At 41.9% G+C, this 27,455-nt stretch overlaps 1 protein-coding gene across 3 annotated transcripts in view; it reads right to left on the bottom strand.

Annotated features, from left to right (window-relative positions):
* Nucleotides 1-27,455, bottom strand: part of CEP112 (centrosomal protein 112) — a 423,550-nt gene that overhangs the window by 80,077 nt on the left and 316,018 nt on the right. For all 3 annotated transcript variants that reach the window (XM_066386628.1, XM_066386631.1, XM_066386629.1), the window contains exons 22-23: nt 24,705-24,767; nt 17,149-17,298 (exon numbers count right to left, since the gene is read on the bottom strand). In XM_066386628.1, the coding sequence (XP_066242725.1) occupies nt 17,149-17,298; nt 24,705-24,767 (213 nt within the window). The remainder of the gene's footprint in view (nt 1-17,148; nt 17,299-24,704; nt 24,768-27,455) is intronic.

Raw genomic sequence — 27,455 nt, 5'->3', positions numbered from 1 at the left:
GTGATTTTCAACCTTATTTGAGCCGCGGCACATTTTTTACATTTACAAAATCCTGGGGCACACCACCTACCAAAATGATACTCTAACTGTTAGAATTTATTTAAAGTTTAAATAAATTACATTTATTTAAAAAAGTTAAATGAAAAAGGATAACCCCCTCATATATACAGTCCCACGTAACATCCCCTTATAAATACAGTCCCACGTAACATCCCCTCATATACAGTCCCACGTAACATCCCCTTATAAATACAGTCCCACTTAACATCCCCTCATATACAGTCCCATGTAACCTCATATATACAGTCCCACATAACATCCCCTCATATACAGTCCCATGTAACTTCATATATACAGTCCCACGTAACATCCCCTCATATACAGTCCCATGTAACATCACCTCATATACAGTCCCATTTAACCTCATATATACAGTCCCATGTATCCCCTCATATATACAGTCCCATGTAACATCCCCTCATATACAGTCCCACGTAACATCCTCTCATATACAGTCCCATGTAACCTCATATATACAGTCCCACTAATAGATACTGGAGCTTTCATCAAGGTTGTAGGTTCAAATCAATTTGGCAAATACTCTCTCTATATAGAGACTGGACAAAATCAATTTTAGAAAATGTTGGGTACTTGTGTAACATCATAAGTCCTCAGAGCATCTCTACTGTCAGATTGAGAAGTTTGCTTTCTAGGTAAGGATTCTGATAAATACTAGAGTTCTCCCTGAGGTTGTGGGTTCAAATCCCATGGTCAACTGGGTGCAGGGGCCTTGGTTCTGTCTGTTTTGATGGTGTATATACAGATTTGAGCTCTTTAAGAAGATGACCCTTCAGGAGGCCATATACAATATAGATAACATTGTGATGCATTGTATATCACCCTCTGTGGGGGCCTCTTTTAAAAAGAAAAAGGTCAAATATCTATATACACCATCAGGATAGATATAACTAGCTGAGGCTGAGGCTTCATCTAGTGGTGGCAACATTTACCTCTAGTCCTGAACAGGATTAGAAATAGGGTCCATGGGGAGGAGTAGCAGCCGCGGCCACACAATGACAAGTGTGCGGCAGCCCAAGCGGGGACCTTCCTGGGTGTGGATGAGAGGCCGCCTACTATTGGTTCATCGCTAGTGGTCGGGATGAATCCTAGAAGGTGATTGGTCAGTGAGCATTCCCTGTGCCTCCACTCTTCCTGTCGCTGATAGCTGGAGGGATTGTGAGGGGAATGTTTATGTTTGGATGGAGGCGGCTGGCGGTGGCGGGATAAATAGCCTCTGCGGGCCGAATCCGGCTCGCGGACCGTTGTTTGGGGACCCATGTTTAATTTCCCCACGGCACACCTGACCATGTCTCACGGCACACTAGTGTGTCGCAACACACTGGTTGAAAAACACTGTCTTAGAACAATGAAACAGTGGCAACATTTTAAAAAAACCTGCTTTTCACATAACACTTCATAGTTGGGCAATGGTTGAGAAATTACTCAAAATAACAGAGCTGCCATTTCTAGTCCGCGGTGCTAGTGCCCTTTCAAAGATAAACAATGCTGCTGTTTTGACCCCTATTTTTTCATAGAAATAAAGTCATCTGAACCAAATATATTCTCAGAATAATTGGTTTCCTCTTGGAAAACAAAGTCCTCCGTCTTCTCACAAATCAATCTTGGCACAAGTGCTTCTGCTGAACTTCCCCATCTTGGAGCTGGGTCCTCATCTATCTATACCACTTCCTTCCTTTGAAATGCTCTCTAAATTAGGTCAAGTGTTTAGAAAGTTGCTTTTCAAATCATGACCTCTTTGCTAAATTGGCCTTCAATATTTTGTTTCCAAAGATAAGAAGTGATCATCATCATCATCATCATCATCATCAAATCAGAGTAAGCAACAAAGCCAACTACCGAAGGAAACACTTCTTAAAAGTCCAAATGAAAAATGGCTCTGCTGAGCCCCTCTCTAAAAGCCAAGGGAAATTCTGTTTGAGTCCCAAGGAACCAGGAATGATTGTGGTAGCTCACACAGTTTAAAGTAAAACTAGTATTTCCATTTTCATGTGTGTTTGAATACATGAAGGAATGTGAGGGGAAGACCTGACTTGGAAGTCTTGGGTTCGAGGCTTGATGCTGCCAATAGCTACACAAAAAGGACCGTGCATTTGAACTCCAGGGGGTTGGGGATTTTATCTGTGAAATGGGAGACAAGGCTGGGGAGAATGAGAGGTCAGTGGACCTAATTCTCTGAGATTCTTTTCAGATTTAAGATTCTATTAATAAATGAAATAACATGGGACTATGACTTCAGCTGGTAGAAAATGAAACAGGTTACGTGAATCCACTATATTTAACACTCTGCTCATTAACCTTTGTTAAAAATAAAGGGTGGGGCCCTGGCTGGTTGGCTCAGTTGTAGAGCATCGGCCTGGCGTGCAGAAGTTCCTGGTTCGATTCCCGGCCAGGGCACACAGGAAAAGCGCCCATCTGCTTCTCCACTCCTCCCCCTCTCCTTCCTCTCTCTCTCTCTCTTCCCCTCCCGCAGCCGAGGCTCCACTGGAGCAAAGATGGCCCGGGCACTGGGGATGGCTCCTCGGCCTCTGCCCCAGGCGCTAGAGTGGCTCTGGTCGCAACAGAGCAACGCCCCGGAGGGGCAGAGCATCGCCCCCTGGTGGGCAGAGCGTCACCCCTGGTGGGCGTGCCGGGTGGATTCCGGTCAGGCACATGCGGGAGTCTGTCTGCCTGTCTCTCCCCGTTTCCAGCTTCAGAAAAATACAGAAAAAATAAATAAAATAAAAAAATAAAGGGTGGATGGTTGGATGGGTGAGAACATGATGCCTGAGAACACAGAGATGGTGAGCTTGAGTGGAAAATTGCCTTCAAGGAGAGAAATCAGAATAAAAACCCAGGAAATGTGACCCAGGAACTCCTAGATTAGATGTTATTTAGAGTGAGCAGAGCTCAGTATCAGTTTTATGAAAAGTAATGTGGTCAAGTAAAATGGCAGACTTGCTAGCAAGGTTGAAACAGGGGTCACAGCAAAGTTGACCACATGGAAGCATATGCACTGTGTGGGTCGGGAGGGACTTCAGATAAGTATCCATCTCTGTCCTCTTCAAACGAACTTTTCTACCTCGTATTTATTCTAATACCATACAGCGTGTTTAAAGACAAATAAACGCGCAGCAGGTGGAGAACGCAAACCACCTTGTGCTGTGAACAGTGAGCCTGTTTTTCCCCTGAACTGTGGTGGCGCAGTGGATAGTGTCAGCCTGGAGCACCGAGGTCACCAGCTGGAAACCCTGGGCTTGCCCTGTCAAGCCACTGATGAGAAGCAACTATGAGCTGATACTTCCCACTACCCCACCAAAAATCAATAAACAAAATCTTAAAAACAAACAAACAAATAAACAAACAAACAAACCAATGAGCTTGTTCTAACAGAAGCTCAGACTGCCTCTGTATCCATTCATGGTGGACAGGAGCTTACAAGGAGGCACCGCGTACTACATACCCAAGAAAAAACCAGGCCAAACCTGGAGACATTGTACATAAGGACATGCAGATAATGATTTAAAAAATAAAATGAAACTAGATAGCCAGCTTGGAAGATAGAGAAGAAAGTAAATATATCTCTCTGAGGCATACTAATATTTGCTAAAATATGAAATAATTAGTTTTTAAGCCACAATGAAAGAAAGACTACTGACAAAAATGATTCACGGCGCAAAAGCTGGCAGACCAGTCGGGTCTGGGCGGTACCGGAAGACGAGCTGACAGGGAAGAACCCGAGAGGAACCCAGTTCTCTGGACGAGAAGATGCAGGCTAGCACCACTTCTGAATTTGGAATGAATCTGCCACCAGGAATGGCAAGAATATAAGACAAAAAGAGCAGTCGGGAAGAAAAGCAAAAAAATAATGCTTATTTCTAAGAATGCTGCTGCTTTGTTTCATGAACTAGTCTATTTGTTTTGGCTCCAAGTGAACTCAAGAATGTTTTCTGCATATTTTACAGTGTAGTTTATAGACATCAAAGGAACAATCTCTCCTTTCATCATTATTTACACATAAAAATAATGCAATTTGTGGTGCGTGTAAGATGTTACCTCTTAAAAAGCTCTCGAGTCTAATTTATTAATTGCTCGAGATTTAAAGTTAAACAAGGGCGAGATGCAAATCATATGTTACTCTGAAATATTTTACCACCAAATCTTGTTTTATTAATGAGATGTTGAGCAGCCATATGAATATTTATTTAGGTGGTTAGAGGGCTTTATGAAGAGTCCTGGAGCAAGTGACAGAGACATAAAAGCAAATGGTTCTATCTCTCTTGAAAGAAATGGGGGCTGTTTCTTTGTTTTTAATTCCACTTTTTCCTCTGTGCTTCCAACATTAAAGCATTCCTGTAACCCACCAACCACCCCAGATCTCATTTGCTCCAAATCTTCTGTTTCAGCTGCTACTACTGCTGCTCTGATGGCAACAGCCTCCTCCTGACAGCTCTGGAAGCAACGTTCTGGTCTCTCCTGATGGCCTGACAGGCAGCACTGCACTGTTTCCTCCCAGTGACATACATCTGGGAAGCACAGTACATATACAGAACCAGGTTCCTTTTTATTAATTTATTGATTTTGATTTAGTTCCTTAGAGCCTGTGTAAAGCTGTGTAGATGAATTCTCTCATTATGTATTTCCTCATGTAACAACTCCCCTAAAAATAAGACTACATAAAGGAAAGTGCAACAAGCCAGGCCCATCTTAAAACTTTTCCATGCTTTATAAGGCACATTTATACAGAATCGGTTATGATAATACAACTGTTTATTCATAGCTCCCCTTTCTCTCTCACTCACAATGTACAATAACTATTGAAAAACAGACATGTATGTATGGACAGATATCCATGCATGCTATCTTTTTTTGGAAAACCATACACACACATGCATACATACATTCCATGTCTTTTTTTAGAGATACAATCTCAACCTATGCATCATCATATAAGATACAGTCAGAAATAGTTATGAAGTCAGGTGTTAAACTTCTGTAGCAACAAAGATGATCTGAGACCAAGTCTACCAGCAGGCCGTCTTGCTCTGGGGCTCTGCCTCCCATCTCAGCCCAGCGCTACCCTCCCCTTGCCTTCCCCTCGGCCTCTCCAGCTGCCCTCCCGGCTGCCGGTCCCCTGCCCCGCCCTGCAGACCTCGGAGCTCCATTGCCCAGGCTCCTAAACGACCCTCTAGACCTCCTTTCCCTTTCCCCCTCCAGATACCACTTCCTGGTCCCTGTAGTGCGATGAGCTCACCTAACTGTTGGGAAGAAAAGTTCATTAGAGTGTGAGTAACTCCAAGTAGGGGAATATGTTAACACACCAAGGATGCCTGCATCTTAAAAGAGGAATTTGCTAACCCAAAGGCTTCCACTTTTAACTGCAGGTGTGTGTGTGTGTGTGTGTGTGTGTGTGTGTATGAATCCCTACTTCGTTTAAGTGCAAGGTTGGTGCTGATGTGCTTAAAGCTTCCTTAAGAAAAAACCATCCACAGACATAAAATTTAGAATTTTACGACTACAGAGTTTCATCATCAACCACGTCTTTAGTTTTGGGGGCCCAGTACCGTGGGGTGCCATGCAGAAAGCAGAAGTATGAGACATAAAACTTGAAGAGAACCACTAAGGTCCCCAGGGACTGGGGCCATCAGAACTGCTCATGGAGGAGGTAGGCAGGACCTGCACTGGCCTTGCTGGGAAGTGACGACCTGAGGGGTGAGCAGGAGGTCACAGTGGGACGGAGGAGCACAGCCTGAGTGAAGGAGGGACACTGCAGGAGGACAGACTACTGGGAGCAGGGATGCAGGTAGTAGCAAGACCAGAAAGAATGCCTGATCTAATGGACCTAACGGGCCGTGTCCACTGAACTCTGGGAAGTCCGCATGGGCTGTGAAAGGCCAGGCGGAAGAGCTTGACCTTGACGTTATGAGCAACCCTCAAAATTCAATTAGTGTGTGACACTGTAAGAAATTAAAATATCATCACAAGACATACGATGAAAAATATCAAAAGTCCTATTTCCTCCCCAAATAACCAGTCACCCCGTGTGAGACCCACGCAGGCGATCTAAATGCATGTCACACTACCTCCATTTCACTTACTGCGTACTGGCAATCTGTTTCATTTTCACACAGAGATCTACGTTATTCTTTGAAAACACCCCCATCACACTTCATTGTGTGAATGTACCATAATTCAGTTTCTTCCCTATCTTTTTGCTCAGAAAGATGTTGTATATCCTTGCCAGCATATCAGTTCCTGTTATTGGAACTGCTGGGTCAAAGGTTATGTGCATGTAATATGGCAGTAGAGACCCCCACAGTGCCCTCCAAAGACGCTGCCCCCATGCATACATTCAGCAATGGTGCATCATTGGGCAGTTTTTCAAATGAAAAATTTATGCCCACCACGTGGTAGCCAGGCCCTTCAAAACTTGGGAGTTTGATCTATATTGCTTTAATTATGAATGAGAAGAAGCACACTTTTTACGTTTGCTGGGTATGACTTTTTGCTTGTGAATTCCGTGTTCATATTCTTTGCTCTCTTTGTCCACTGGCTTGTTAGTCTTTTCCTATTGATTTCCAGGCACTCTTTGAGGCAGGCAAGCCAGTGATTTAAGATTTCCCTGGCAGAGAGAGTACTTCACACTGGACTGGAGCTGAGAGACTTTTGGCAGGGCCGTCCGCTGAGAGGAGGCTGTTTTCAATCAACTGCAAGTTGAGCAGGGCTCTGAGTAGGGTCAGATCAGAGGAATAAGAAATACATTCCTGGACACTGGTGGACTTGAGATAAAATGGGATGAAGGAAAGAAAGGACAAAGATGAGCCCAAAGTTTCTAACAGGAAACAGAAAGACTGGGGGTAACCCCAAAAGGCCACAAAGAAGAGCCAATTTGGAAAGGAAGAAGACAGTTCAACGTTGTAGTTCTTGAGTCTGAAATAGGACTGAATCCTCCCAAAGAAGGTGATTTATAGGCAGTGTGAGATATAAGAACCAAACGGAGATCAGGCTAAGGCTTCTGGGAGTCCTCTCTGTAAAGTGACAGCTGAAGTCACAGAGGAGATGAGCTCACTGTGGAAGGGAAAAGGAGAAGCCCAGCCCAGGACGCAGCCTGGAGGAACACCCACGAGGAGGTAGACACCAGCAGAGGAGACGAGGATCATATGAACCAGGAGGTGTGTGAGCTTCTAAAGAGGCTGGTAAACTATGGCCAACAGGCCTAATTTGGAACCTAGCCTGTTTTGTAAATAAGGTTTTACTGAACCACAGCCATGCCCACTTGTTGACAGATAATCGAAGGCTGTTTTCAAGAACTGAGTAATTGCCACAGAGACTGCATGGCCTGCAAGGTCTAAAATATTAACTATCCAGCCCTTTATCAGAAAAAGTTTACTTAACCCCATGCCAGAAGGAAAATTGTTGGTCAAAACAGTCAAATGCTGCGTGGAGTAAGAGAATATAGTAATTAGAAGTGGGAAAACAGCACTGAGTTGAAAGAAAAGGTACTAGATTACTTCACAAACTTTCTGTATTATATTGGTATTGGAGAAGGGACTTGAAGGGAATATTAGGAAGAACTGAATCCTAGACACATCAGAAAAAGCAGAGCAAGTGATTGGTCGGTACCTAGAAAGACTAGCAAGAGGGACATTGGAGTACCTTTACGTGGAGAAGGGTGAGTGTCACCACGACCATGGGCACCGGAGCTGAAAGTCAGTTTCATCCAGGAAGTGGGGGAAAGGGAACTGCTGTAGCAGTGGTAAACTGACCAATGTTTGAGGACTGGCTCTCAGAAGATCCTTGCAGCAGTGTGTACCCACTTCCAGGCGTGCACCCCAGCCGCCAGGGCTCCTGACCACGTGACAGGTATGCATTCAAGACAGCCCAGGCTGGGCCAGCACTCCTGCTGGGTGTTGCAGTCACAGTGCGGAAACTAGGAGATGGAGTATAGGAAGACCAGAGCAAAGGACTGAATTCTTTAGGGATAAATCCTGAAAAGCAACAGACAATAGCATGGTAGTCCAATGGAAGAGTCATGAACTTCAGCATTGACAAATGGTGAAAGAGAGGCTGTCAAGAGTCCCCAGAGACTGTGCAGAAACCCAGAGAGAGTGGGAAAACTGCCAGCTGAACCAAAAAATCACAAAATAGTTAATAAATTTATTAAATCATTATCAAGTCTTTTAATAACTAGGATTCTATATAACTCAGTGTTTCTGAATACACATATATGCAAATATATAATTATGTGTAAATACACATATGTACATACATATTAATCATTCAGTAATTTTGGTTGTTGAGGCTTACAATTATATATTTCAGTGTTCATTCTGTTCATCATACTGACTTTGAAATGGTTTCTTATAGAGTTCAGAATCATTAAACATTCAAATATTTCCAAATAATAATTTAATAATTTTTTTAAATACTAAAAATCTAAATGATGCCTATGTATTCCAATATTTGATTAACCAAAGCAACGCATATTTTGAATCATGCAATAATAATATGAACCACGTAAAGTCCCTTAGTGACTTCTAAAGAGTAAACTTTACCCAGCCATTGGTGAAAGAGAATGTTTCCACCTGGGACCTTTCAATCACTCCTCGGTCATTCATGCATTCACTCATCAAACCCTAATAAGTCCTTGGTATATACAAGGCAATGTTCCAGAGGCTAAAAATATTTTTCACAGTGCCTGAAGGATTTTGTCCACTGAACAATTAAACTTCAACTAGTTTTTAAATAAAATAAGAATTTGCCAGAGAGTAGAACTGGAGGAAAGGTAAAATAATTGGTTCATTTCTTCTCTGCTCACTTATTGTTTTTGCTTCTCCCTGCTCTAGGAAGCAAGGTCACAATTCACTGCCGCACTGCACCCACACTTATCTTCCAGAGCATTCTTCCAGGAAAGTGGCACTTACGCTTTAAGCTACAATGACTGAATGGCTCAGTCTTCCTCTCGGAGGGAGCGGGCAAGCCTTCCTGGGTGGGATGGAAAATACATTTCTATTCTTAGCATTATTAATTCTAATTCAGAAGGGCACAAAGAAAATGCCACTTCCCTCTGTGCCCTTTGGATGTGCATGCAGGGGAGACAAGAATTAAAAAATGAACAGGTCCCACACAAAGCCAGTTGATGCCAGGACTGCGATTTCTTTCTGTTTTCTCAATGCTACTAAAACCCCACAATGAGGTTTGTAATTTTATTCTTTGCAAAATGGATTCCTGTCAGCTTTTAGCACAGCGAGAATTGCCCAATCTTATGAAATATTCTTTGTCCCCCCGCAAGCCCTTCTGGTAACACAGACCAGATTTCTAGATGTCCTACCGGCAGCCGACCTTTCCTTGTGAACTCCAGTCAGTGGCCAAGGGAGACAAGCTTCAATGCTTTAAAACCTCTTTTCTATGCCTGCGAGCAAAAATTTGACAACATTTCTCCTTGATATGAAATCTCTGCCTGGACATCTGGCTTCACAGTGAGGAACTTTCAATACAGTCGCTTCAAAGAAGGGGCTTAGCCCTGGCGGTACTTGGAGCCAGGGTGCTGCAGCTTCTATAGAGCTGCTCCCAGCGGCGTCTCCGCCAGCTCTGCGCGTCCAGAGGGCAGTGCTAACGACATTCAGACAGCATGGCTTCAGTGTACAAACTTCTGGGGACCTTCCCCCGAGCACAGGAGGTATGCTCTCGAATAACATATACAAGGTAGAGGGTATTCTGTTAGATGCTGCCTAACCAGGCCCCATATCTCACTGTGACCCCAAGCTCTGAGTTATTTTTGCATATCTGTTTCACCAGCACAAAATAATACATCCCGATAATCAAGTGACATTATTAATTTTCAATGCCTTGACTTATGAGGGGACATCACTCCTTTATTCAGCATATTCCTAGCACTTCCACTGAGCCGAATGCTGCAGTCAGTCTGGATCTCAGGAAGCTCTCAGTCCAGCTGGTGAGAAAGAGAACTCACTGACCCCCAGTCACGACCTCTGTCCGCAGTCCTGCGATCTGAAACTCCTCTGAGGACTACGAGTAATTTTTGAAAGGTTGCAGTTAACTTGTGAGAAAACAAAACCTGACTGGTGTCATAACGATGTTTGCAGTCTCTATTTGCCCCATTTATCAGGAACATTCACGCGTTTCACTGCATTTGTGTGTTTGGGCGCTCGGTGTTGTCCCAGAATCACTGGGGACAAAGCACAAGCACTGAGTCCCTCCATCCCCTTTAGAACCTGTGGGTTCTGATCTACAAACACACGCAGCCTCAGGATAAGGGGCCGTGGCCCAGCATTACAGTGCAGTGAAAACTCTACTAGGGGAATGATCAAGGCCAGCATAAGCCTCTCACTTGGACACAGGGAAGGGGACGTTTAAATCTTAAAGGAAAGGGCTCTCCGCAGAGTTCCCAGGATTATGGAGCTGGCTGAGCACTGAGGACTGATGAGGGAAGAGAAGAGCGGTGTCTAGACAGGTGGTTCTCAAAGTTTTTAGTCCCTGGACCCCTTTACACTCTTAGAAATTAAGAACTCCAAAGAGATTTTATTTACGTACTTACACCTATTGATATTTATGACATTAAAACTAAGAAATATTAGGATATATTATTTATGAATTTACTTTAAAATAACAGTAAAAACCCCATTATGTGTGAACAGAGATATATTTTTCAATAAAAATAACTATTTTCCAAAGCACATCAATTAGTGAGAAGAATGTTTTATATTTTTGCCAATCATTTTAATGTGTGGCTTAATAAAAGGCAACTGAATTCTAAGGTCTACTCTGCATTTAGTCTCTTACAAGCTGTTGCTTTGGCTGAAGTATAGGAGATAATCTAGGCTCACACAGATAAGTAATTGGAAAAGGAAGGAGTATTTCAGTAGCCTTCTCAGATAATTGTGAATATTCCTTGTGACTATATCAAACCTTGACAAGTGGTAGTTTTTTAAAAGTTAGTTGCAATGTGGAATCAAAAACTCTATCAGTGAAGTCTGCATACTGTTATGATCTCTTCTGTACTTTGAATGAATCTTCTGCCCATGCGTGATTTTTGTAACATCAGATCATTTGGAAAACACTGGTTCAGTGTATAATATAAACCTTCCCAATACTGATACACTTCATTATAGTCTTACCCATTTCTTCCCATTCACACCCTTAGTAATACCACTGATCTCATCAGAAATGCCTTCAAGTTTTGGGAAGCTGTCAAGCTTACAATGATGGCACAAGTTTTCCAAATTTCTAATTTCTGCTTGAACACTCAAGTTTTATCATTAGCAATAATAGAATCAGTTGTTATCCTTGAAATATCAGGCTCACTGCCTTCATTTCCAGGAAGACTTATGCCAGATCCCCAAATCTGAATCAGAATAGTGTCCCTGTCAACCAATCTTTCCAAGGGACTCGAGTTCAGCCCACAAACACACGCAGCACCCTGCTTCAGTGTGACGCCATCCCACGTCAGGATGCAGCAAGGGGCTTTGTGAGTACTTCCCACTAACGTGGAAAAGATATGTTCTCAAGGCTGAGATTTAATCAAATGTACTTATCATCACTTCCCTTTTCTGAAAGCAGGACGGCATGGTGGTAAGGAAAGCAACAGCTAGTCGGATTTCCTATCGATGCCTTATGTGCTAGGACACCTGCAGTTTTACCCACCGTTGCTTTTTACCGTCAGTGCAAAGGAGAAAACAGTGAAAAAGGCAAGTGACAACTTGGTGTCATCATGAAAATAATTTTGACACCTGAAAAGGTGTCAGAGACCCACAGAAGTCTGAGGACAACACCTTGACTGCCGCTGGTTTAGATCATAAACTGTTCCGTACGCTATGCTGACAAGCATAGCCTACTCTCTGGCCCATGGGAAGCCAGTGATGAATTTTAAGTAGCAAATCATATGCTCATATTTATTTTAGAAAGGTCACTTCATCAACAGCGCAACTGACAGTGATTCTTCATAGGAGGCGTAGCAACAGGCAAAGGCCAAGATGATGAAGGTCTAAGAAGGCAGGAACTAGTGACTGGGAACTGGGGTATGAGTTTGGAGATATTTAGGCATTATTTCTAGGAACTGAGTTGAGAGAGGTGATGGAGGGAAAGAATTCATTCAAGGGAACTTCCAGAATCATGACCTGAGTGATGGGTCGATGATGGAGGTACTTAACTCAGATAACCAATACAAGAAGAGTGAGAAGTTGGGGGTAAGGGAGGAGTGGGAGGAACACACATTCCGTTTACGACATGTCAGGACTAAGGAGCCTCTGGACTATCCAAATGAAAACGGGCAACAGTCCTCAGAACTATGACTGAGAGCTCAGAACAAGCGTCTGGGTGGAGGGGAAGACCCAAAATTCATTTACTGAACACTTCCACGAGGGAATGACAGCGTCTAAGGGTAGTGCAGTGCACACAGAGGAAGCAGAAGAGACCAGGAGGAATACCAATATTCAGTGCTGGAGGAGGAAGAGCCCACGGGGATGGGAAAGAGGGTTTCAAGATGCCGGTGAGGTGGGCAGGGGCTGCCACGGGGCGCGGGGAGTTTCAGAGACTTCCTGTGGCTGATGAAACCCAGTGAATACTTTCCTGTCCTGAGTATTCCCAGTGTCTCACCAGAGGGGGCATGCCCCTTCCCTGCCCACTGGCCTGAGTGGGAACGGGACCGAGGCTGCAAAGCTTGGCCTCTGCTCACCCTCTCCTACACTGGCTTCGCCCTAAGGGGAGCTCAGACAGCTGCGCATCCACGGAGACTGCGGACAGGTGCAGAGGCTGAAGCTGACCCACAGCCTGGAGCCAAACCCACCTCACATCCAGTTTGCGTCCAAGCCACCCCTGGGATCTGCAGGCACGTTGTAAGAAAAATTAATGCCTGGGCTTATAAGTCACTAAGTTTGGGGAATTGTTTCTTATGGAGCATTATTGTGGTAATAGCTGACCAACATCAGTTTCTTGTTAAATGTTATAAAGGAAACAAAGAGCAAAATGCTATGTTTTTTGCTGACCTTGAAAAAAATATCAGTACAATTTTGATTCATTCACTCTGAAAGGCTATTGTGTTGGCTGTTGTCATTTTTTAATTTGACAATCTTAGAGAAAAGAGGTCAGTGACTCGAAATAGTCAGGTATTGCATGTTTTAGAATTCTTGCAGCACACCAGTTATAAATCACTGCTCTAAAGAATTACTTTAGGCCCTGGCCGGGTTACTCAATGGATAGTACATACAAGAAATAATCAATGAGTGCACAACTAAATAGAACAACAAAGTGAAACGATGAGCAGATGCTTCTCTTTCTTTCTCTTCCCTTTTCTCTTTCTCTCTCCCTTCCTCTTTCTCTCAAATCAACGGGAAAAATTAAAAAAAAAAAAAGAATGACTTTATCCATGGACATATAACTTGAGCTCTGGAGAGTAGCAGATTCATTCTCCACTTCTAGTCTCGACAGTTACTCAGCTTTGCATCCACTCAGAAAGTGGCGTGAAGCACCTTTCACAGTTAGCATGCACACCGTTTTATCTATCTATCTATCTGTCTATCTATCTATCTATCTATCTATCTTTTTTTTTTTTTTGTATTTTTCTGAAGTTGGAGACAGGGAGGCAGTAAGACTCCCACATGTGCCCAACCGGGATCCACCTGGCATGCCCACCAGGGGGCGATGTTCTGCCCATCTGGGGCACTGCTGTTGCAACCAGAGCCATTCTAGCGCCTGAGGCAGAGGCCATAGAGCCACCCCCAGCGCCCAGGGCCCCGGGCCAACTTTGCTCCAATGGAGCCCTGGCTGCGGGAGGGGAAGAGAGAGACAGAGAGGAAGGAGAGGGGAAGGGGTGGAGAAGCAGATGGGTGCCCCTCTGTGTGCCCTGGCCGGGAATCGAACCCAGGACTCCTGCATGCCAGGCTGACACTCTACCACTGAGCCAACCGGCCAGGGCCTATCTATTTATTTTTATTAAGTGAGAGGCAAGGAGGCAGGGAGTCAGAACGACAGACTCCTGCATGCGCCCCAGCCAGGATCCACCCAGCAAGCCCCCTATGGGGTGATGCTCTGTCCATCTGGGGTTGCTGCTTCATTGCTCTGAACGGAGCTATTTCTGTGCCTGAGACGAGGCCATGGAGGACCTCTACGTCCAGGGCCAAATCAAACTATTTGAATCATGGCTGTGGGAGGGGGAAAGAGAGAGAGAGAGAAAGAGAGAGAGAGAGAAGGGAGAGAGGTGGACAAGATGGTCACCTCTCCTGTGTGTCCTGACCAGGAATCGAACCCAGGACTTCCACATGCCAGGCCAATGCTCTACCGTCAAGCCAACTGGCCAGGGCCCATGCACACTATTTTATACAGAACTATTTAATACTAATAATTACAAGTAGTGATATGTAATGCTACAAAATACTAGGCACACGTGAGCTTATTTTAATATAAGTGCAGAATATATATAATATATATTCAGAAAACCAAATACAAGCTTCATGGTGACTGTCTCTGAGTGTCTGTGCCTATCTATGCATCTGTATGTACAAGACACTCAAATACAATTAGAGTGTCCATCTCAAATAACTGTTGCAAATATTCTTTTTTTTTTTTTTTTTTTTTTTTTTTTTTTTTTTTTTCCAAAGTTAGAAGTGTGGAGGCAGTCAGACAGACTTCCGCATGCGCCTGACTGGGATCCACCCAGCATGCCCACCAGGGGGCGATGCTCAGCCCATCTGGGGCGTTGTTCCACTGCAGCTGGAGCCATTCTAGCGACTGAGGTGGAGGTCATAGAGCCATCCTCAGCGCCTGGGCCAACTTTGCTCCAATGGAGCCTTGGCTGCGGGAGCTGAAGAGAGAGAGAGAGAAGAAGGAGAAGGGGAAGGGTGGAGAAGCAGATGGGTGCTTCTCCTGTGTGCCCTGACCAGGAATCGAACCTGGGACTTTCACATGCCAGGCTGATGCTCTACCACTAAGCCAACTGGCCAGGGCCACAAATGTTCTATTATCATTCAGGCCAACATAAAAGCAGAGTGAGGCTATCCAGGTTCATTTATGCACACTGTCACTAACTCACTTTTAGAGACAGAATGGGGAGACTGAGGTATGGCATAATATAGGTAATGGCTGAGGCTTTCAAGCCAGAAAGACTGACTGAACTTGGCTCCGCCAGTTGTTAGCAGTATGACCTTGGGCTGAAACCTTAGAACCTCAATCTTTTGATTTGTAAGATAGAGACGAGAGAACTACACTTTCTGTAAGAATTATTGTAAGGCTTAAATGAGATAATGGAACATGAGATGAATGAAAATATTTGGCAGAGAGCCTGGTACATAGTATATATTGAGTAAATATCAGCTATTACTCCTATTATATTATATAATATAGCCTAAAAAAAACATACCACAGTGCAAATGAATTATCTTGGGTAGGTTAGTAAAAAACAAAAACATCATTCACTTTATACATAATCTAAGTGAGTTAAGCAAAACTAAACAATATCTTATCTATAGTATATTTTCAGTTATTTTTGGGTAACTATGTTTTGGAGGTTGTACATATCTCTTTTAAATTTAGTCTTTCTGATAATTTTAAAATTAGGATTAGAATGTTTTCCTCTTTCAACAGGTAATGGATTAAAACTACAAAAACAAATAATTAAAAATAGGCAATTATATTAATTACATTTCTTTCAAGATTTTTAAAAGCTTTAAGAAATCATACTAAAGGTATGTTATTATGAAGTAAGTTGAAGTTTTCCCTTTTTGTTTATATTGGGATTCAGTTACTTATTTAAAATTTGGAAATTACCTACCACTTGATATTTGGACATCACTGGGAAAGAAATTTACTTAAAATGAAAGTTTTATATAACTACGAGAATTTAAACAAAGTATTCAACTCAGTTCACGCGAAGCACAATAGTTATACAGATCAATGAATACTTTCGTGCATTTAAAAATGAAAAGAGCTCCAAATATTTCTTTAAATTACCAGAATATGAAAAGGAAACATATTTTTTCCCCTCATATCACATATAGAAGGAAAGAAAAAGCTCACAGATGGAAATCTATAGGGAAAATCTCATTAATAAAGAAATAATCCTTTCCTCCACTATAGTGAGGAGGCTGGATGCAATGGCCTCCAAGGTTTTTAATTCTATGCAGTGTTGCCCAGATTTAAAGGGGGGTACACATGTATCAATGACAACAGCTTGCACTAACACTAGCATTTCCATAATTTACTCAAATTGCCTACAACAGGCTATAAGAAAGCAAGATGGGGGTTCGGCAGAAAAGGGCCATGATAAACCCAAATGTGGCTTTTCTTTTTCTTTGCTTTGCATGATGACTCTACATGCTGTAAGCATTGCTATAACAAAGTGAAATTACTGAAAAATAATCTTTTGCTGGAAATTCTTTAACACACTTTTGTTCTCTTTTAAATCTTATTTATAAAGGTTTCCAGATGCTTATCCTCACAGATTAAATACCACGTGAGGTAGATGCTTACAGTGACATTCTCTGCCATAAAGCCAAGACAAAACCACTTTGAGATCTAACTGCCATCAGGGTCCAGGGAATTTTTTGTTGCTGTCATTTTCTGAAGCCATTTGGAACAACCTAGGTTCTCAGCAGCAACACGTGTACCCTGTACAATGTCAAAGCACATCAAATAGTTGGCATCCCAAACCTCCAACAGGTTATTTCTCATTATGCGAATACAGAACGAAAGGATGTGGGCAAAGACTAGAATGTAATTGGAAGCTGACTTCGGAATTTTTTAGCCAGCAGTCCCGGGCTAAAAGAGTCATTCTAATTTCAAGAGACAGTTCCAAAGAGGTTCTTAAGACAGAGGACCGGGTATTTTCTCAAATATTTGTTCAATGTGAATGGACTGGGCTTGCCAAAAATTACTTTTTATGCTGGCATGTGATTTCTTAGAGGGAAGTCGGCCTGAGTCACTGGCTACATCAAAGGTTGAGGCCAGTGAATGGAATTACTGCAGGCTGTGTGAACAAGCCAGATACCTGCATTCATCTGCCCACTGCTGGGACTTCAGCCCTCCTTTTAATTACACTGAAGCAGCTGGTACCACTGGTTACTGAAGTCTTCTGATTACCTTGATTGCTCGGTCATTATCTCTAATCAGCTGCTTCTTCTCATCTTCAAACTTCTGTCTAACATCCTGCAGCCGCCTTTCGGCAGCGAGCTGCTGGCGGCTGCTCTCTTCTTTCAGAGAGGAAATGGCTGTCTGGAGCTCCGCTATGGTCTAAAATGAAAACAGCATGCTATCATTCCACATTCTTCAGCGAGAGGCATCTATTTCATATGCATTTATGCTTAACAAAGGAATGGGTTTGGCAAAACTATTTTGAAAACTATTTTCAATTAACATATCACACACTATAACACATGAAATTCCACCCAATAAAAAACTGTAATAAAACTGTGAATGGTGAACAACTGCTGAACCAAATATATTTGGAAGACATTTCCACGATAACATTCCACAATATTTACTCATCAACAGAAAGAACATCTGTGATTGCAAAAATATGAAATGCGTCAGATTTTATTTTACTGAGAAATAAGACTTATTAGAATGAAAAAAGCTATCCTGCCTTTCCTAATACTTTGAACTGTAACAGCCAAAGAAAATAGTGAACAGAGTTCATTCTTCCTAGTTACCTAGTTCCTCACATCAATTTTTGGGTATTCATTGATGTGTGTGCGCCGTGCTAAGCACTTTTAGTTCCTATGAAGGCAAGCATGATTATCGTCCATCATTTATTAATGGAGAAACAGTGGCACAAAAAGAGGTCATACATTTTACATTGTTGAAGATGACATCCAACCAAAGGGACAGGCAGGATTCGAACCACTCAGTCAGATCAACTGCTGTATTAACTGGTTTCTCAAACTAGGCTACTGTGAATACTGTTTTGGTGTTGAAGAGACGTTTATGATGACATAGTTCCGAATAGGTTGCTTTCTTCCTCAGTGCTAATATGTATATCCATGAAAGTTCATTTTGGTCCAAATTGTGTCATTTCAGAAACTCCTGGTGCACTATCTACACTTGAGACGTGGTTCTCTCTATGCCTGGGTTCCCTCCCAGGTCTCAAAGTCATTGTCTGACAAGAGACCTTCGGTTTAATGGGCTGATGGAGAGCACTCGCTTCCTTTGGTTTGGATGTATCCACTTCCTTTCAAATTCAATAGTGATGACTTTTTAAAAGCAGGAAATGGTGGTTTCTTTTAATAAAAGAAAGAACCATAGTCCTGATTTAGAATTCTGTTGGTTCTATGGGAGGGTTGGTTGATGAGAAACATTAGATAAGTTAGTTCTCTTCCTGGAGACTCCGTTTTTCCAGCTACTATTCAATGACAAACCAAGATCACAGCATTATAAGGCAATAAATAAAAATGTCTGGAGTCTCCCAGAAGCCAAGTCTGATAGCAATATTAGTTGTTACTACTGATAGAAATAATAGCACATTTACAATAAAATATGAGGCATTTATGCTTTTTAAAGGGAGCTGACTTACTGTAACAAAGTTTAACATTTGGCATTTATAAATAATCAAATACTAAGACAACTGTGAAATAAATGACAAAATACATAATAGGAGTATGGTCATATTTGAAAATGTAAACTTGAACTTCTGCTATGAGTGACAGAATTCATTTACTGAGAATGAAAATGTTTTTGCGCACGCACGTATGTGTGTGTGTGTGTGTGTGTTTTAATTTTGATTAAATGTTTCCATTCTGGCATCGACTCCATCAATTTCCATAGCACTTCTATGAAACAAGGAAGGTTAAATTTTTATAGTAATGTCAAAAACTGAGGCACAGAATAATCAGCTCACTCACAGTCCCAGAGCCAGAGGAGCCAGAGATAAGGACGAGTCAGATTCTCTTAGCCCAACATGAAACTTAGGATTGGTATTTTATAAGAACATGGGGCCAAATAGCAAAAACAACTTACTCTTTCAATGACAACTGCAGTGTCTCAAGTTGAATAAAATACAACTTTGTAGAAGTGGTGAGTTTAATTCTGTAATGTGTTCACTGTGTGTTTGTGGTGCGTGTGTATGTGTGTGGTGTGTTAGTTTTTTGCAATGTTATCACATGTGCAGATTCATACATCCATCATCATAGTCATGCAGGGCATTTTTAAAGTACAAAGTAATTTCACTTCTTAAAAGACTTGTAAGTTTTAGGTTAGCTTTATAAGTGACTGAAGATAAGAATATCTTGGGGTTCTTCAAATGAGCACAAGGGCATGAAAGAGGGATCTCTCATTTTCAGAAGATTTATGACAACAGTCCATCAAAAAGAAATTAATGGAGGTTTTAGAAGGAACTACTAGCAAAGTCCAGGATGTTCTGAGGAAAGCATGCTTGCTTTTGTGTGGAAAATGAAACCTTACATTCTTTGGGGGTATAATGAGATTTTTTGGGGGGATAATGAGACTACCTTTGGAAAGTTAATTTAAAGCTTCTTTAGATGGTAGAGAGGAGAGTGTCAAAAGACTTCAGGTAAAATACATTGAGTAAACAGATAAATTAGTTGATAGGTAAATTGAATATAAAGACATGCCTAAAATATCGATAATTTTTATAAACCGATTTAAGATTTACTTTAAGACAGAAATAATCATACTAAATAGATTAATATGCTTTAGGTAAGGAACAAAATTTACTGGTTGTAGATCTAGAGTACAAGAAAATAGACTATTTTTTTTTTTTTTTTTTTGCATTTTTCTGAAGCTGGAAACAGGGAGAGACAGTCAGACAGACTCCCGCATGCGCCCGACCGGGATCCACCCGGCACGCCCACCATGGGGTGACGCTCTGCCCACCAGGGGGCGATGCTTTGCCCATCCTGGGTGTCGCCATGTTGCGACCAGAGCCACTCTAGCGCCTGAGGCAGAGGCCACAGAGCCATCCCCAGCGTCCGGGCCATCTTTGCTCCAATGGAGCCTTGGCTGCGGGAGGGGAAGAGAGAGACAGAGAGGAAGGCGCGGTGGAGGGGTGGAGAAGCAAATGGGCGCTTCTCCTGTGTGCCCTGGCCGGGAATTGAACCTGGGTCCTCCGCACGCTAGGCCAATGCTCTACCGCTGAGACAACCGGCCAGGGCCGAAAATAGACTATTTTCCCCTTAGCTCAGTGTATGTGACAGGCACTTAAAAAATATTGAAGTAGTGAAATTATAATTATGGTCAGTTAACAAAATAATTACCTGAAATAGTATATTGAGAGAATCAAGCCTTTCATTAAATAAAAATGTAAAAAGTTTCTGACAAAAATTAAAACTGATCTATATGATCATAATCAAACCCCACCAGTTTTGGTTGAGTCCTAATTATAGACCATAGAACAAAATAGCACCATTCAACTAAATATGTGCCCTGTATTACCTTCAGACAAAGAAATAAATTAGAACATTTCCATATGACTATTGTGTGTGTGTGTGTGTGTGTGTGTGTGTGTGTGTGTGTGTGAGAGAGAGAGAGAGAGACAGAGACAGAGAGGGACAGATAGGCAAGAAGGGAGAGAGATGAGAAGCATCAATTCTTCGTTGCGGCATCTTAGTTGTTCATTGATTGCTATAGCAGAACAAGTGACCCCTTGCTCAAGCCAGCAACATTGGGCTCAAGCCAGCAACCATGGGGTCATGTTTATGATTCCATGCTCAAGTCAGTGACCCCACAGTCAAGCTAATGAGCCTGCACTCAAGCCTGATCAGTCCACACTCAAGCCAGCGACCTTGGGGTTTTGAACCTAGGTCTTCTGCGTCCCAGTCCGACACTCTATCCATTGCACCACTGCCTGGTCAGGCTCCATATGAGTATTAAAAGTTAGTATTGTGGAAATCAAAAGGAGATAAATTTGGTACTGATACTGTAAGCAACCTATTCCATAAAAGCTATAATCACTAGTAATTACTGTTAAGCAATTAATATTTTGCATAAATGTTAGTGGCCTTATTAGGTCTTAAAAATAACAGGATTCTAAATAGAGGTTAAAATCTTTTCTTTAACTCGTTCTATTGTTTTTCAGATCATAGTACAGTATGAGATGTTTATAAAGCTCTACTTTAAAATACAGTAGACAAGACAAGGCATACTTGGTTAGGTTCAATGAACATAGAAGACCCTCATAAAATACATGGAAGAGTGGCTCCTTGATTACCTTTGCACTCTGGGTTGTCACCCTGGAGAGTGACGTGAAGGAAGGCTGGAGGTGTGTGAGACACGTGGAGTATGTCCGGGCACTGATCTGTATCAGGATGTGGGACTGACTGTGGGGCAGTGGGGAGGCTAGCCCCTGTCGGAGGTGGGCTGTCGGCATTGCAGCTTCAGTCCCCACAACCACGCACACGCTGAAGATGGCCATGTCTTTCTTTGACCAGTGGCCACCAAAGCAGTCAGATGAGTGGGGAAAACCACGTTAAAATAGGAAAGGCACAGTTAATATGTAATATTAAAATAAAAGAATAAATATGTGATTCAGATAGAGTGATATTTGGGAGTGTGCCCAGAGATGACGGGAACATTGCCATCTTGGTGAACACTGAGACTCCCAGAGGGGCACAGTGCTGAGAGTGCCAAGGGTTTGAGGTACATGGTTGATTAGGTCCTAAAAGCTTGATACAATCTTAAAGATTAAGTAACTTCCTTTAAGGGAGGAAAATATTTAAAATATTTTCCAAATTTAACCGATGATCTCTTGAGTACCAACACATTCATTACTAATGCACTCATCGTATTACTTTCTTTTTTTCTTTTTTGGAGAGGTTGTTAAAAACTTAATAAACAGTTAGGCAACTTGGCTCTTGGCATTCTCCTCAGCTTAGATACTGAATTAGAGAATCCAGTAAACTAAAACTGGAAAACAGAAAAAGTCAATCCAAGGTTCTGTTTCTTTAATGTGTATTTTTAGATCATGTTTCTGTAAACTGACTGAACTGTCAACCAGTGTTTCACATGTTCAGAGGTGGGCAAACAACTATCAGTGCAAGGTTGTCATCACAGCTTTTATGAGAAGGATGGGCTAGCTTTCATTGTGTTATTAGAGCCTTTCTAGATTTTTCTCTTTTGGTGTTGCACTGTCCTTTCATTTACAAAATGTTGGTTATAGGACATGATAGTTGTTACTAATTGGCGTTTCCTGCTCCTCCTCTTCTTTCTCCTTCATGTCTTTATTTGGAAAATATATAGTAACCCAAATATAGCTCTCCAAATTTGGGAAGAAGGTTTATATTAATTCTTAAATACCCAAAAATACATTAATAGAAAATAATTTTTTTCCTTTGTATTGAGTATATTGGGGTGACACTAGGTAACAAAGCATACAGGTTTCAGGTGCACAAACCCACAACACACCACCTATACACCGTACTGCATGTTCACCACTCCAAGAAAAATAATTTTTTGCTTTTCCAAACCTTTTCATTCTTTGCTCCCTCCTTTCCTTTCTCTATTGCAATTTTACCACATTTCCCCATGTATGAGACTCACCCTTTTGCGAAAAATTTGGGGTTTAAAAACAGAGTGCGTTTTATACAGTGGTTGCAAATTTTTTTACTTGCATTTCCTGCTTTCTCACGCTTGTTTTTGCACTCATTGTTGAAGACAGTGGCTCGTCATCAGACACAGATGAGGACAAGCTAATGGATGGGAGTTTGACAGTGATGAGGAGTTGTATGAATTTTATGATGAATAAAACTTTAGTTCAATAACTTAATGTAATCTATTTTTTCCCCAACTTTTGGCCCCAAATTAAGGTGCATCTTATACATGGGAGTGTCTTATACATGGGAAAATATGGTAATACTCCTTTTGTAAGAGCTGACAGGTACCAAACTCTTTACTAGGCACTAAGCTCTATACTAAGCACTTTTTTGGCACTCCTACTTAATATCTAAAACACTGCTATGAGGTAAGTATTACTCCCCCACTTTCTGAATAAGGGAGCTGAATTCCAGGGAGGGCAGGTAGCTCGCTCAAGGTCACAGAAGGGGAAGGGCTGGCACTCACATGCCAGTCAGCTGTACTCTACAGCTTAGGCTTTGCTCCGCACTAGCTTACATTTAATTTGCTTTAATATGAACTAATCAGGCTTCTTCACACATTCCTTTAGATAAACTTAAGCACTGCTGTTTATACTCTCGTTATTGAAGCAATTTTGTCAGCTATCTTACATCTCACTTCCGGTCTGCCTCCCCCACTTAACATCAAGCAGAAGAGGCAGGATGTAAGGGCACACTAGCTGGGTATTCTTCATGTTTCTGTTTAAACTTTAACTTCTGGAGTAATCAGACTTCTTTTGATTATAAGAGTGTTTTATTCAGTGGATTACAAAAGGATATTCTCCATTTTCCTTCCTCAAGAAAGGTCTGGAATAATGGCAGACAAAAAAAATCATCATCTTTCTAAATAAACACAAATGACTCCTCGTTTGAAGGCCTTTTGATATCCAAATCCTAAATTGGTAACATGTGCATATTGTGGAAATAGTTGTAGAGTCTAAGAAATTTCATGATCATTATCACTAAAGTTTTGTAATATTAAAATGTGAAGGATTGGGACAGGCTGGGGTGTCAAGGTTAAGAGCTTCTATTCCGAAGTCAGATTCAGGTTGGGTCCTGGCTTAAGTCATTTGCTAATGGTGTGACCCGACTCTTCTGAGCTTCAGTATTCTCACCTGGAAAAAGGAGCCAGTAACCTCAGAGTCAGTGCGAATGAAGAGGCAATGAGTCAATATGGATAGCGCCCCATAAAATCTTGCTGTTGTGTTGCTGTCACTACCACCATGTGCTAACTCATAAAATGGTATATTAATTTAGGTTTACTACCACATGCCACTGTATACATACAAAAATATTAAGAAAAGTTGATTTACAAAGTCATTAGTTATGATGCCTACAGAATTAAGTGGGTTATTCTACTCATCTGTGAAATGAAATAGTTTTATTTATTTGGAGTTATTCATACAACTAAGGAATGCTTGGGACCCCCTAGATGATCCTATAAGATATCATGACAACAGCACACAGAAAAAGCACTCTAGGCATCATATCAAGTACTGACAAGCATTAATTATTGGCTTTTTTATATTAAAACTACAATAGTAACAACAGACAGCAAGATATGAGCGAGCACAGGGGACTTCTGGTTCTTCTTTTTCCCAAAAAAAGTCAACAGTTGAGTTAATTTTGTGCAGACATTTGTCGTTCTAAATTTGGTGGTTAAGCCATCTTTAGGTGCAGCAACGTGGAAGATTGCGCAAAAGCAGAGATGGTATCAGATTGCTTACATCACAGATGTAGGTGTGTATCCCCCGCCCTTGTGAAATATGCTTCAGCCTGGGCTTGTTCGAGTGCACAGGCTGGTTTTACAACGTGTGTGTGTGTGTGTGTGTGTGTGTGTGTGTGTGTGTGTGCGCGCGCGCGCGCGCGCGTGTGCGTTCAAATGGTTCGATTGAAAAAAATTTTAAGTAAAAAATATTTAAAGCAGCTATTATTTATCCATATACCCATCAAAAATGTGATCCTGATCCATGAGAAACGGAAGAGAAGTGAGTTGAACTCTGAAGTACAAATGCTTTTATGTGCGGGTTTCTTGTTTGTTTTGGTCTTTTTGCTGCTTTCCTTTAAGGTTCTTACCTGAGAGGATTTGGCAAGCTTCTGAGTATATTCCTTCTCGATCTGCTTCAGTCGGCCGTTGGCCTAAAAAACACACGGACAAGAACACACGCAGACAGTGACCTGTGAGCCGATATCTTGCACATGCCTATCACCAGGCAGCTGGCCGGCTGCCAGCCGCTCCGCCCTTCGGAGCAGCCAGAAAACCACAGGGCTTGTCTTTGATCTAATGCCAACTATTCATCACTTAAAAAGCAAAAAGCAAAAAGCAAAAAAAAAAAAAAAAAAAAAAAGAAAAAAGATCTCTCTTGCCAATTATTAGACAAACACAGACTTCTGTGGAGAGAAAGCGAAAGAAAGGAGGAAGAAGGGACAGAAATAGACAGCACAAGTGTGAAACTCAGAAGGTAAAGTGGGGAGAGGGAAGGACAACACAGGAGAAGGAAGAGGAAAGGGGGAGGAGGGGCTGGATGAAATGCAATGCTCTGTCCTTTAAAGAGAAAAGAAATAGAAGCTCCTGGACAGAGGCAGAGAGATTTCTGGATTCTCTCAGCAGCTGAGCCCCCAATCTGCCTAACACACAAGAACTATTTTTTGCAGCAACAGATATATCTAAATCAAACAATTTTCCTGTCTTGGAAGTACGGTGGCCTTGCCAGAGTAAGTCCACGGACTCAGGGGTATTCTCTGCCACTCGAGTCCCGATATTTTGTACGTGACCTGCTTTCCGGCTGTGGGGAAGCCTTTGGGACCCTCCCTTTATCCTTAGTGTGTGGAAGTGTCACAGTGACATGTCCTAGACCAGGTCTTTCCCCCTGTTATGTAAGCACTAAGTAGGCCCTTTTATTAAAAAACTTTTTAAAAATTAATTTTTAGAGAGACAGAGAGAGATTGATTTGTTGTTCCACCTACTTATGCATTCATTGGTTGATTCTTGCATGTGCTCTGACTGAAGATTGAACCCCAACCTTGGAGTATCAGGATGATGCTCTAAGCAAATGAACTACCCGACCAGGGATTTAAATAGGCTCTTTCATCACAAAAGGAGGTTTGGGTCACTACTCTCCTCATTTCCTCTGTTTTTACCCTGGTGTCTCTTTTTCTCTGCAGCTCTGATTGACCTCTCAGGTTTAGCCTCTTCTTTTTCTTATTGTTTCTCTTTTCAATTTCTTTATTTTCGTGATCTTTTGTAGATATTTCTCAACTTTTAAATTTTGCCATACTACTTATAATTTCCAACAGTAATTTTGTTTTCTAAATAGCATCATCGCTCCCCTTTTTACAGATGAGGAAACAGGCACAGAGAGATTAAGTAACTTGCCCAACATCACACAGCTGGAAGTAATCGAGCGAGGACTCAAGCCCACACAAGAGTACATGGGTGCTTTACCAGCTAGAGCACATTGCATAATGCCTCTCAATACAGTCTCTGTTTCTCCTGAGGTTACTAATTTCATATATGCCTATACACATCTGTATGTCTATATCTTTACACACACACATTTAAACTTTTCTTCTGCTCTCTAGAGTGTCTGTGTTTTTCTGAGTTCCCTTTATTTGCTTTGCCAGTCTGATTTGGTCTCTGATTTTAACTTTAGTTACTTTCCTCAATCGTCCAGTGATTGTTGGTGTTTTTTTATTTAAAATGAGGCCTATTCAAATGGGCAGGCCTGGGGATAGGTACATGTCAGCACAGGGTGTCACACAGGGGCCTGTACTCCCTCATGCCAGTATCCAGCTGGACAGTCTCCTTGGACCACTCTGCCAGAACTACCTGGCAGCACAGATCTGGCTGCTCATGTTTTCAGGAGAGCACCTAGGTGTTCAGGATATTGACCCTTGCACACTTCTGTTTTGCATTTTGCCCATAGCTCTACCTAGATCCCCTCCCTTATTGCATCTCTCCAGAGAGCAAACCAGGGAGGGGTAAGCGGCAGACATAGCATAAATTAATACAGGGGTGGGCAAAAGTAGGTTTACAGTTATGAGTACAGAAGAATTTATTCTTATATTAGTATTTATTAATTATTGCATTATTTATTTGTATTAGAACTGAAAACCTACTTTTGCCCACCCCTGTATGTTGAAACCCTAATCCCAATGTATGGTATTTGGAGGTGAGGCTTTTGGAGGTGATCAGGTCAGAGGATAAAGCCCTCACGAATGGGATTAGTGACCTTGTACAAAGACCAGAGACCTTACAATCTTTCTGCCGTGTGAGGAGACAAGAAGATGGCAGTCTGCAACCAGGAAGAGGGCTTGCACCAGAACTTGGTTACGCTAGCACCTGATCTGACTTTCTGCCACCAGAACTGCCAGAAGGAAATTTCTGTTCTTGATAAGCTACCCAGTTTGTAGTGTTTTGTTATGGAACTCAAGCTGACTAAGACAATAACCATGTGTTTTATGGACTTAAGTTCAAAAGCCATTCTTTAAAATTCACTCCATAAATCTCTCTGTATCTATAAGCCCAGTGACTACACTGGGATTTTTGTCTTTTCCAGAATAGATAAGGCATGTGACAATTGTTTTTTCTTTTTTTCTAGTAAGCAATCAGACTCTATTCCAGCTCTATAATTAATAGAATTAAGACCACTCTGAACCTCTTGAGCTTCATTTGTCTTTGCTCACATTCTGCTCATATATATATATATATATATATATATATATATATATATTTTTTTTTTTTGGGGGGGGGGTATTTTTCTGAAGTTAGAAGTGGGGAGGCAGAGAGACAGACTCCCGCATGCGCCCAATTGGGATCCACGTGGC

The sequence above is a fragment of the Saccopteryx leptura genome, chromosome 5, assembly GCF_036850995.1.
Source record: "Saccopteryx leptura isolate mSacLep1 chromosome 5, mSacLep1_pri_phased_curated, whole genome shotgun sequence".
In the NCBI taxonomy this organism is placed as follows: Eukaryota; Metazoa; Chordata; class Mammalia; order Chiroptera; family Emballonuridae; genus Saccopteryx; species Saccopteryx leptura.
This window is presented reverse-complemented; position numbering and strand designations above follow the sequence as displayed.